The sequence below is a fragment of the Podarcis erhardii genome (assembly GCF_964252035.2).
Source record: "Podarcis erhardii genome assembly, chromosome: 1".
Taxonomy (NCBI): Eukaryota; Metazoa; Chordata; class Lepidosauria; order Squamata; family Lacertidae; genus Podarcis; species Podarcis erhardii.
Window position 1 is genome coordinate 129014936 of NC_138497.1, and position 12475 is coordinate 129027410.

Here is a 12475-nt window from a genome sequence, read left to right on the forward strand (position 1 = left end):
TGCACACCTACCAACATTGAAATACAATGAAATACAGGCTAACAAGATAGCTATTCCCCAGAGCAAAGGTATACCGCCCCCCTCATGTAACAGATGAAGAAGTATTGTGCTACTGCCACTGGATCAGAGCCAATAGTGGTGTTATCTCAGCCCCATGTAATCAATAAAATGTGAGTGGGACACACTATTTAGTCCACTTAGACCCAGAACTTTGATTAATTAGCATTTCACCTATCTTGGCTCAGTTGCCAGAACAGAAGATTCTTAATGTCAGGGTTATGGGTTAGAGCCCGACTTTGGGCAAAATATTTCTGCATTACAGAGGTTTGGACTGGATGTCCCTTGTGGTTCCTTCCAACTCTACAATTCTACGAGTACTCATTGCAATTGCAAATGACAAGATTCACTGCATTTGCAAAAATTAAACAGTTGCCCACCTGGCCCGTAGCACCACATACAGAAAAACAGGAAACAAATCATCCATCGACCAAAGGAAATCCTCATGAAGACTCTCAAGGACGCTCTGTGAGATTTCCTCAAAAGTCTGCTGGATCACCTTCAGTTTGTCAGCAGGTGTAAAAGTTGTACTATTAGGAAGACATTTTTTAAAAAAAGCAAAATTAAAGCATTTGTGATGCTGGCAGGGCAAATTCTCGAAAGATTTCAATAAGGCAGTAAAATAGTTGCGAGCAAATTCTGTTTTACCCCATTATCTAACAAGAAAATCAAACACACAACCCAAGTTTCCACTTTGAAGAAAACAGTAGTTTCTGATACCTTGATGCACACAAAGGATTTACCTATACAGAGAGGAAGCTGTCATAAAACCAGTACAAGACAACTGCACCTTTTAATTTGGCACATAAATGAAAGCAAGAAATAGGCCGAAGAACAAAACTCTGGTGCTTTTCATATGCTTTGGACTACAACTCCCATCAACCTTATCCATAGTGGCCAATGATCAGGGATGTTGGAAGTGGCAGTCCAAAATATCTAGAGGGCTCCAGTTGGAAAAGACTGCTCTACACAGTGACACATTAAATTGTGATACATTATATGCTTCCAGCTCACTCGGCAGTAAGTCTCTCTGTGTACAATGGGGCTTAAAGGTAAAGGTAAAGGGACCCCTGACCATTAGGTCCAGTCGTGGCCGACTCTGGGGTTGCGGCGCTCATCTCGCTTTATTGGCCGAGGGCGCCGGCATACAGCTTCCTGGTCATGTGGCCAGCAGGACTAAGCCGCTTCTGGAGAACCAGAGCAGCGCACGGAAACACCGTTTACCTTCCCATTGGAGCGGTACCTATTTATCTACTTGCACTTTGATGTGCTTTCAAACTGTTAGGTTGGCAAGAGCAGAGACTGAGCAACGGGAGCTCACCCGTCGCGGGGATTTGAACCTTCTGATTGGCAAGTCCTAGGCTCTGTGGTTTAATCCACAGCGCCACCTGCGTCCCTCACAATGGGGCTTGCTTCCTAGCAAATGCGTTACCACCGAAGCCTAAGACCACAATCCTCAGATCACCAAGTGGAAGTAGTGCTACTGACTAGGACCAGAAAGACAGGACAATAAAGAGTCAATGTTCAAGATTACCTGATCTGTTGTAAGCACTCCACTGCTGAAGCAAAACAGGCATCTTTTGTATTTGGCAATACCTAAGCATAAGAATGAAAACCTATGATTATGATTTCTAACAGCGTATTGGATAGAATAATTCACCAACACACCAATTTCAGAAGTAATTAGAGATGCTGGATTAAGACTGCAATAAATCTTAACTTCTAGAGCACCACAATAGTTCAGTTTCTGCATGAATTCCAATTTAGAGAAGGCTACTTCAAATGGGGGGCGGGGGGCGGGAATGATATTTTCAACAGTAAACATCAGGGCTGTGAGATTTATAGGGATGCTTGAGGAATTTGATTTCTGTGAAGTGCAGTGCAAACAGACCCGATCCTCACCTCCCGGATTAATGTTCCGATTAGAATGTTATTATATGTGACATAAGTAAAGTTTCAATTCTTAACACCTCTGAATTTAGTTACTCAATTATTGGTTTTGGGGGTGGGGGTGCGGAGTGTTTTCAGATGCATAAGTTAGGATAAAACATATTTTAGCCATGAGTACATTGTGAGAATTTTTAAATTTTTATTTTATGATAAAATATGTACTGTATTCAAACGGATTGTTTGTAGGATTTTTTTTAAATGTGCGTAACGTGGAAACAAGACAGAACAGACTTATGAATGAACACAAGCAAAACTGACAGGGAGTTTGATTGCTCTGCCCATCCCTACTTCTATATCGTCACTATATTAAAAATAGAATTAAAGTTGTGATTCTGGCCATGTGTAAATTTGATCAATTAAAATGAAAGATGAGGATCAACTTGAACAATTATCTAGTTAGTGATAGACATCTGCGCTTGAGAAATGCAACTCTCAAAATCCTCCAGTGAATATTATCATCTTACAAAATACTTTGGGTCCCCATTTTATGAAAACCAAGCCAAGACATAACTGTGGTTGGGAATATCAATTTGGTGACATGCTGCTGCCCTGTTCTTTCTGAGCCATGTCCAAAAATCTCAGCTTCATCATGGTTGCACACTTGTGCTCTACAGACGCTAGCAGTCAGGATGGGCACAAAATGATATCATCAGGCTGTGCTGGCCCAAAGGTGCCTAGTCTGCAAAACATAAAGTTTTCTCACTTTCCCCGTTTAGCAACAACATTGTGGCCTGCCTCTGGCATGCAGAATGTACCAACTGGACACCTGCACTTTGTAACTTCCATACGGAAGGATTATTGCTTTTGCTTTAATAGAGAAAGTGCAACTTAACCACATGCAGAATATGAACATAAAAGGAAACCACAGAAAGCCTCCACCCAAATCAATGAATAATTAGATTGTACTGTATCTTTTAATGAAGCAATGATTTGAGGATCATTTTTTAAAAAATCACTTAAGTGAAATAATGTCAGGAAAGATAACGATAAATATTACATGTCCTTGGAGTCATGCATCTAGAAGAACTGTACACTGTAAACTGTAAAAATGATTGACATATAAATGTCAAGTGCTAACCAAAACAGCAATGTATTAAAACTGACACACACACACAGTGACTGCAGTCTAGCTTTATTCAACTCAAAGGCTATCAAAGATATGCAGTTAAGAGAACTCCAGATGAAATATAGCATACCTTTTTATTTTCACCAAGAATACAGGTTTTCGTTGGCCAAAATTTCCTGAAAGAAGTACCATGAGTATAGTTAATTATTTTCCTATCGGGGAAGAAAGGATGTTAAACAAAAGAATTTGTTTTCTAACACACTTCCTTACAAATATATAACTGAGGTTTCAGGTTCTTAGCATAGTGGAATTTCCTCATATATCTGGATCAGTCAACTGAGGGGATAAAAGCAAAAACTTTTTGGCTCATCTTAATGCAAGCTTCCTGGACCTGCTGCCCTCCAGATGCCACTGGACTGGAACTTCCACTGATGCTGCTGGGAGTTGCTGTCTGAAACATCTGGGAGGACACCAGGTTGGGGAAGGTTGGCTTAAGAGCAAAGATGAGTTAAGTGAAGAATGCACATTTCTTTGTGGCATGGCCATTAGAAAACCAGCCTTCTGCCCAAAAGTCTTTGGGAAAGCTCTAAATCTCCTTTGTGAGAGGTGACAATTAATCCCCCGACAGTAACAAACAGGAAATAAGTACAGTGGTACCTTGGGTTACATATGCTAAGTGTTAGAAGTATCAGTTGGTTGCTCGAGAGCTATCAGGCAATAAGCTTCAATAGTCTGTTTTAAAAGGTTTCTTATTGATGATGAAAACCGTTAGAATGCAGAGCACCTCTATTCCGTGTCTTGCTCATTCACTGGCAGAATCAAAGAGTGGGCGGTCCTTAAACCTTCCCCAGCAGAGTAGTTTTTTGACGCCCAGTCTGCGCCTCCCCTCTCTGCGTGGAAGCCTACTGCGCAAGGAGGGTGTGGGTAACGGAGGACCTCTCTCCTCCCTGCTTTGCCCAGGCAAGGTGTCCTGGCACCGCCTCGCCTCCTCCGAGCCCTGAAGCTCCTCTCCACCGGAGGCGTGGTTACTCTCCTCCGCTGTGGAGATGCTGCTTCCCACAATCTTTGGGGGCTCTCTGTAATCTATCCGGCTTTGCCCCTCTCGCCCCTGAGCCGATGGCAGTTCCCTGACAATACGCTTCAGGTTACAGACTCCGTTAACCCAGAAATAGTACCACGGGTTAAGAACTTTGCTTCGGGGTGAGAACAGAAATTGTGCTCCGGCAGCAGCAGGAGGCCCCATTAGCTAAAGTGGTGCTTCAGGTTAAGAACAGTTTCAGGTTAAGAATGGACCTCCGGAACGAATTAGGTACTTAACCCAAGGCACCACTGTACTGCATTCTCTAGCCAGGAGAAACACATTGAAGCATGCTTACATTTGCACCCCCAAAAAGCTCAACAGAGCCATGTCTGGTTGTTTGTTCAGACGCAGGACGCACTCCCAGTAAACATCTTCCTCTCGCTCGTTGTCTAAGGCGTACAGCATGAACAAAGGAGGGTAAAGTCGTGGTAGCAACACAGGAAGCAGCAACCCAGAGCTTGTGACCACATAGCTGAAAAACACAAAACGAAGAAAGAGCTTTGGATGAACGAGGGGCAGCTCAAAGAAATCTTTATTATACGGGTCAGCTCTCCTCAACCTGTCCTATCTTTTTTTTTAAAAAAAAAAAATTCTTTATTTTGCTTTAAACAAATACATATAAATATAGACAACCAAAATTACAAAAGAAAATTCCTTAGTAATAATAACAATAATAATAATGAAAAAAGCTAAAAATCTACAAAAAATATCAAAGTACATGGCGTAAAACATAAGCCATTATGGGAAAGAAAAAAGAAAAAGGAAAGAAGAGAGGAAGATGAGCCAAAACAAGAAGGCTCATCTATTGGACGCTTCCATCAAGGTCACAATAGATTCTTATCAATTCTCTCTATCTGCATTCCAACAAATCCCTCATCTTGGTATCAGGGAACATTTGTCTATGCGGTATCATTCTAAACCTAACCAGGTCTTTCTTGTTGAACCCTCGTCCCCTAGACGTGTCCTATCAACAACACATGTTGAGGAAGAAAGGCAACCAGTCCAAGGAAAGGTGGGTGGGTGTGATAGGAAATTCACCCCCCAAACTTTCTGCTCCTTGTTCCACAAAGAGCAATCAATCCCCTGTTCAGTTCTTAAGCTCCTGAGCAGCTTAAATGTTTGCCCATGCTGAATGACATCACAGCCCCTAAATATGGAACAATTGTGTTCCATATTTGTGTGTGAGGAACAACTGACACTATGAGGTGTGCCCATGTACACACTGAGCTCAGGAATATCACCACAGAAAGGGGAGGACTAGTCTGGCCCTAGCCGTTGATCAGAGGAGTAGCAGCTGTGGAGAGCTTCCTCCCTGATCCTACCACCTCATGTCAAACATTTCTAAACAGATTTTTATCTACATACCCTGGTTCCGGAGATTCTGGCCTGGAGTCATTTTTTCCACTACAGAATGATCTCCTTCCTTTGGTCTCAGTCACCAAAAGTGGGATTGAACTGCCCTCTTCAGGAAGATCAGGGAACAGGAATCTTAAAACCAAAACGTGTGTAAAATTAACCACAACTCACCAAACTGCGTCAAAAATTCTTAACAAGGGTTGTTGTTACCATTTTTTCAAATATAATTCTCTTCGAATAATTCTCTTCAATTTTCTTTTTTGCAGGGGAACCTAGCAACAAGTCAAGAGCTGCTCCATGATCAGCTTTTCTGCACAAATGCATTTCTTTATGCATGTTTGTTAAAAGAGAAAGGTGGAAGTATAAAGGTTTTACACTAAATGAGAGACAAAGTTCACTGGTTTTTTCTTACCTGACTAGCTGGAAGATGCGTTTGAGGTAGGATTTAATTTCCCTGACTGCTTCCTGCAACAGCCGCCGATTAGCTCCCACGCCTACATACGTCATTCGGTATACAGCAACTAGGGTCTCAACAAGTTTTCCCAAAGGATGCAGGGGAGTATCACACGCCTAAAAAGAAAAGGGTCAGAGAATTAGGCAGCTACATAAAGAAGAAGAGTCTTGATTGCAACACTCATATTTATTTATTTATTTATTTATTTATTTATTTATTTATTTAAGGCTCTTTGTTTAAAGCAATGGCAGTTCAAACAATATACATAACCTACCCATCTTATGGGACGTGGGTGGCGCTGTGGGTTAAACCACAGAGCCTAGGACTTGCCGATCAGAAGGTTGGAGGTTCAAATCCCCGTGATGGGGTGAGCTCCTGTTGCTCGGTCTCTGCTCCTGCCCACCTAGCAGTTCGAAAGCACGTCAAAGTGCAAGTAGATAAATAGGTACCCCTCCGGCGGGAAGGTAAACGGCGTTTCTGTGCGCTGCTCTGATTCACCAGAAGCGGCTTAGTCATGCTGGCCACAGGACCCGGAAGCTGTACTCCGGCTCCCTCAGCCAATAAAGCGAGATGAGCACCGCAACCCCAGAGTTGGTCACGACTGGACCTAATGGTCAGGGGTCCCTTTACCTTTACCTTACCCATCTTATAGAAAAGAAGAACATTTATTCTACAATATTAGAGTACAGTTAGATTAGCCTCAACCAGAGCCAGGGCTTTTTCAACACTGGCTCTTGCCTGGTGGAACGCTCTGTCTCATGAGACCAGGGCCCTACAGGATCTGATTTCTTTCTGCAGGGCCTGTAAGACAGAGTTGATCCGCCTGGCCTTTGGCTTGGAGTCAATTTGATTCCCTCACCCTCTATCTTTTCACCTTTCTCCTCCTGTGATGAGGCTGCATTTTAATATTTCAATGTTTCAATGTTTTTAATATAAACTAAGGCTGGGAGGGCCGGATCTGGCCCAATCTCCTTCTAAATCTGGCCCGCAGATGGTCCGGGAATCAGCGTGTTTTTATATGAGTAGAATGTGTCTTTTTATTTAAAATGCATCTCTGGATTATTTGTGGGGCCTGCCTGGTGTTTTTACATGCATAGAATGTGTGCTTTTATTTAAAATGCATCTCTGGGTTATTTGAGGGCATAGGAATTTGTTCATTATTTTTCTTTAAAATATAGTCCGGCCCCTCACAAGGTCTGAAGGACAGTGGACTGGCCCCCTGCTGAAAAAGTTTGCTGACCCCTGCTCTAGTATCATCTGAAAATTATAACAAAGACTGCAATCTGTAGGAGTTTATAGAAGAACTGGAAATAGTGTTCTTACAAATTTATTGTTTGTGGAAAAAATCCTCACTATATAGTAGGAATGCATGCAGGTCCCGTTTACTGAACACAATGTGTTCCCTGCTTGTACCCCAGCTTATAGATAAGAACTTATTTAACAACAGTCACAATACCTTTATGAGATATTTCTTAATGTTGTCGTATTTTTCGAGTGTGAAGGCACCAACGTGTTTTGGAATGAACTCCAAGCTCTCCAAAGTTTGCGCATGAGATCTACTTAACAGTTCTGGGCTGCAACAATGGAAGCGATAGAGTTATAAGCTATATAGGAAACATGCATGGGTCAAGTAGCTACAAACCAACCAACTGTAAAGAGCTAAATAATAAGAAAGTCTTAAAAAAACACACACACACAAGAAAAGAAAAAATAATTACAAATCCTGAAAACCAGAGATACTGAAAAATGCAATAAATTATACTAGCAAAATGTTCTTAGCTCTTTCTGTCATCTTACTATTACAGGACCCATTATATTTGCCACACTCATTCCTTCCTCTCTCTCCAATAACTACACTATTGTTTCCCAATATCCCACAGGTACAGATTTTCTTAAGTGTACAAAAACAATACTTTTCTGCTTCTGTCACAGGGCTGCCCATGTAGATATCTCCCTTCCCTATTTAAAACAAAATAAAAAAAATCCTTCCAGTAGCACCTTAAAGACCAACTGAGTTAGTTCTAGGTATGAGCTTTCGTGTGCATGCACACTTCTTCAGATACCACTTCTTCAGGTATCTGAAGAAGTGTGCATGCACACGAAAGCTCATACCTAGAACTAACTCAGTTGGTCTTTAAGGTGCTACTGGAAGGATTTTTTTTATTTTGTTTTGACCATGGCAGACCAACACGGCTACCTATCTGTAACTTCCCTATTTAAAGTACAGGTGAAACTCGGAAAATTAGAATATCATGGAAAAGTTCATTTATTTCAGTAATTCAACTTAAAAGGTGAAACTAATATATGAGATAGACTCGTGACATGCAAAACAAGATATGCCAAGCCTTTCTTTGTTATAATTGTGAAGATCATGGCATACAACTGATGAAAACCCCAAATCAGCAATCTCAGAAAATTAGAATATTAAATGAAATCAGCAAAACAAGGACTGCAAATAGAGCAATATTGGACCTCTGAGAAGTAGAAGCATGCATATGTACTCAGTACTTGGTTTGGGCCCCTTTTGCATCATGACATGACTCCCCAAATCAACACAGACTGTGGAAACTTCACACTGGACTTCAAGCATCTGGCATTGTGTGCCTCCCCATTCTTCCTCCAGACTCTGGGTCCTTGGGTTTCCAAATGAGATGCAAATCTGCTCCCACCAGAAAAGAGATTTGGGGAGCAACGTCATCAGCTGGTGTTGGTCCACTGTGCTTCATTAAGTCCAGGGTCAACACAGCCATCTACCAGGAGATTTTGGAGCACTTCATGCTTCTTTCCGCAGACAAGCTATATGGGGATGCTGATTTCATTTTCCAGCAGGACTTTGGTACCTGCCCATGCTGCCAAAAGTACCAAAACCTGGTTCAATGCCCATGAGATTACTGTGCTTGATTGGCCAGCAAACTCGCCTGACCTGAACCCCAAGAGCAAGATGAGAGACATGAGACCGAGCAATGCAGAAGAGCTGAAGGCTGCTATTGAAGCATCCTGGTCTTCCATAACAGCTCAGCAGTGCCACAGGCCAATAGCATCCATGCCATGCCGCATTGAGGCAGTAATTGATAATATATTAGTTTCACTTTTTAAGTTGAATTTTTGAAATAAATGAACTTTTCCACAATATTCTAATTTTCTGAGTTTCACCTGTATGCCACTGTATAATGTACTTGCCTTTAATTCTTGCCAATTGAAATGGCTCTTTCTAGCCATTTGTTCTAACCTGCTGAAAACTTTCATATCTGCTCTGAAACATTTCCTCCTTTTTTACATCCATCTCCTCTCTTAAGAATTTTTTCCTATAGCTTACTAATTTAAAAATAATCCTGGGCAGTATGTGATCAACTATGCTAACTAAAGGCTCTTTCTACCACACTAACATTCTGTCAGTACCTAATAGATTCATAAAACACTAGAATTGCAGAAGTTTCCACACACAAAATGGCAGATTTTTCACATGTACACTTTTTTTTAATGTACACAAAAGCTGTGAAACTACATATATTACAATATATATCCATAGCAAACTTCAGTAAGATGTTTTTAAAAATCTTAATGTAAATTTAAAATGATGGCCGAACTTCACTTGATATTTTTTTCTGCTGTTTCTTGAAGTACAAGTGTCCCTCACTACTAACCTGTCTTTGTGTTGACGCCGATTGGTTGTCAGGGCAACAGCAATGTTATCCCAAGCTTTCCACCTGTCCCCTTGGCCTGGTTGCTCACAGCCTAGCTGATGCCAGCATTCCTCAAACACTGCCTTCCATTTTTCATCAGCAGGAACAGCAAGATTTCCAAGCTTCCGCCTGGGGACATTTTAACCACAAGAATCGCAATTCTCAATGAAACGCCTTAAGAGATGTGCGGACCAGAAATTTCTCCTAAGAGCATGCAGATCTAGAACATTATGGGGTGGAGCAGGGCAGAAACACCCCCCCCCCCACTCTTCAACATCTCAAGCTTGCTCTTAATTAATAAGACACATTAGCTAATGTTGGGCCGTCTGACAATTGCTGAAATTGTTTTTATCGTCCATCACTTGGGGGCGTTTCATGGGAGATGATTCATAATTGAATTGTTATTTATTATATCAATAACCAGGACAGTTAATAGTGCCCAAGCTGAAAACATGAGGTGGTAAGGATCAAAGGATTGTGGGATAAAGACCAGAAGCATTATTTTAATAATATCTTACGGTAACTTCAAGGCCTTTGCTTAAAAGCAGAGAATCTGATTCTCTCTGTGCTGCATTAGACAAGTGAGCAGAATAAACTATTTCTTAGGGAAAAAATCAAGCAATAAATTCTGAACTTAAGACAGCCAACAATCCTCGCTTCAGAGGCACCTGCATACATTTATTCATAGACCCCCTAGTGAGGTAAAAAGCAGCTCCCTAAGAAGTTTGTTAAGTTTGGCAGGGAAGCCTGATTCACAGTCAGATTTGGGCATCAGTGATGTCAAAAGCAATTAACAGTATCATAAATAAAAGCCAAGGCGGGTGGGGCAGGGAGAAATAAAGTCTTATGCTGTCCATAAATATAAAATAGACATACATTTTGTTTAACAATTTAAAAACAACCACAGCTATGTATAATGGGTACTGTATGACTTAAAACTGACAGCTACACCAGTGCTCTTCAGAGATGACAATCATGTACTGTTCCACAAGTCTGACAGGCACCTATTTCCCAAAAGCATCTCTCTGATGACTTATAAAAATGCCTGAAAACATCCATTATGAATCAAAATGGGCTGTGCAGTCCAACCACGGCACAGATGCATTTCCAGTTGTGTTTATGTAAAGGTAAACGTAAAGGGACCCCTGACGATTAGGTCCAGTCATGACCGACTCTGGGGTTGCAGTGTTCATCTCGCTTTATTGGCTGAGGGAGCCAGCGTACAGCTTCCGGGTCATGTGGCCAGCATGACTAAGCCGCTTCTGGCAAACCAGAGCAGCACACGAAAACACTGTTTACCTTCCCACTGGAGCGGTACCTATTTATCTACTTGCACTATGATGTGCTTTCGAACTCCTAGGTTGGCAGGAGCAGGGACTGAGCAACGGGAGCTCACCCCGTCGCAGGGATTCGAACCGCCAACCTTCTGATCGGCAAGTCCTAGGCTCTGTGGTTTAACCCACAGCGCCACCCGTGTCCCTTTCTGTTTACGTGTATATATATATATATATAAAGGTAAAGTTAAGTTCAGTCGTGGACGACTCTGGAGTTGCAGCGCTCATCTTGCTTTACAGGCCGAGGGATCCAGCGTTTGTCTGCAGACAGTTTTCCCAGGTCATGTGGCCAGTATGACTAAGCCACTTCTGGCGCAACGGAACACCGAAACCAGAGCAGGGCACAGAAATGCTGTTTACCTTCCTGCCAGAGCGGTACCTATTTATCTACAGTGGTACCTTGGGTTACATACGCTTCAGGTTACAGACTCCGCTAATCCAGAAATAGTACCTTGGGTTAAGAACTATGCTTCAGGATGAGAACAGAAATCGAGCGGCGGTGGGAGGCCCATTAGCTAAAGTGGTGCTTCAGGTTAAGAACAGTTTCAGGTTAAGAATGGACCACCGGAACGAATTAAGTACGTAACCAGAGGTACCACTGTACTTGCACTTTTGGGTGTGCTTTTGAACTGCTAGGTTGGCAGGAGCTGGGACCGAGCAATGGGAGCTCACCCTGTCGCGGGGATTCGAACCACCGACCTTCCGATCGGCAAGCCCAAGAGGCTCAGTGGTTTGCACCACAGTGCCACCTGCGTCCCACATTCTGTTTATAGGAACCTCCATTTCTACTGCCTGTGTAAGGGTAGAGGCCCTCACTCTTTAAGTGCCAGTGACCAATTGCAGCTCCGAAAATACAGCTGCTACGTTTTCACTTTCTTCACACTGGTCACCAGCTGCTCAGATATCATATGACTTACAGAATTTTCACCGCATTTAGCCTTTTCTAAAGATCAAGCATTGTATCTCTTGACCCCATTGTCTTCCAAGCACCTCAGACAAAACCTGTAGTGTTGCACTCAAATCTGAAATCCGCATGAGGACTTGGCAATGATGCTGTACTATTCCCCATTGCCTAACCAAGCAGAGGAGTTGAAATAAACAACTAGAGTTGGGCAAACAAGGCAATACAGGCTGTGATCTGCAACCTACTTTGCATTCAAATCAGTGCTAGGGCTCAGGTACCATGGCTAGCTACAGACAAAGACACGATACAGTCTAAACAGAAGCCAGTTCCCATTCACTCACAGGGTTTTGGGTCGGTCCTTCTCATGATCATACAAACTGGGTTTGAAGTAGGTTCCAGCAATCTTTATCCCAGATCCCCACTCGCCACTGAAAATACCTTCAATAGTGTCTCCATTTGGCAAAGTCAGTCTTCCCTTTGAAGAAGGGATGGAGGGGAGGGGAGAGAAGAGAGTAAAAGAAGAATGAAATCACTCATTTTTAAAAACTGCTCTACTCAAAAAAAGCAAACCCCCAAAATATGATTTACCA

The 12475-nt window shown here is 42.3% G+C and overlaps 1 protein-coding gene across 1 annotated transcript in view; it reads right to left on the reverse strand.

Annotated features, from left to right (window-relative positions):
* ALS2 (alsin Rho guanine nucleotide exchange factor ALS2) overlaps nucleotides 1-12475 on the reverse strand; it is a 51963-nt gene that overhangs the window by 1786 nt on the left and 37702 nt on the right. Inside the window, exons 24-32 of the mRNA XM_081850285.1 lie at nucleotides 12227-12360; nucleotides 9609-9776; nucleotides 7421-7538; nucleotides 5923-6080; nucleotides 5520-5642; nucleotides 4450-4626; nucleotides 3204-3249; nucleotides 1592-1653; nucleotides 438-587 (exon numbers count right to left, since the gene is read on the reverse strand). Coding sequence (XP_081706411.1) covers nucleotides 438-587; nucleotides 1592-1653; nucleotides 3204-3249; nucleotides 4450-4626; nucleotides 5520-5642; nucleotides 5923-6080; nucleotides 7421-7538; nucleotides 9609-9776; nucleotides 12227-12360 — 1136 coding nt within the window. The remainder of the gene's footprint in view (nucleotides 1-437; nucleotides 588-1591; nucleotides 1654-3203; nucleotides 3250-4449; nucleotides 4627-5519; nucleotides 5643-5922; nucleotides 6081-7420; nucleotides 7539-9608; nucleotides 9777-12226; nucleotides 12361-12475) is intronic.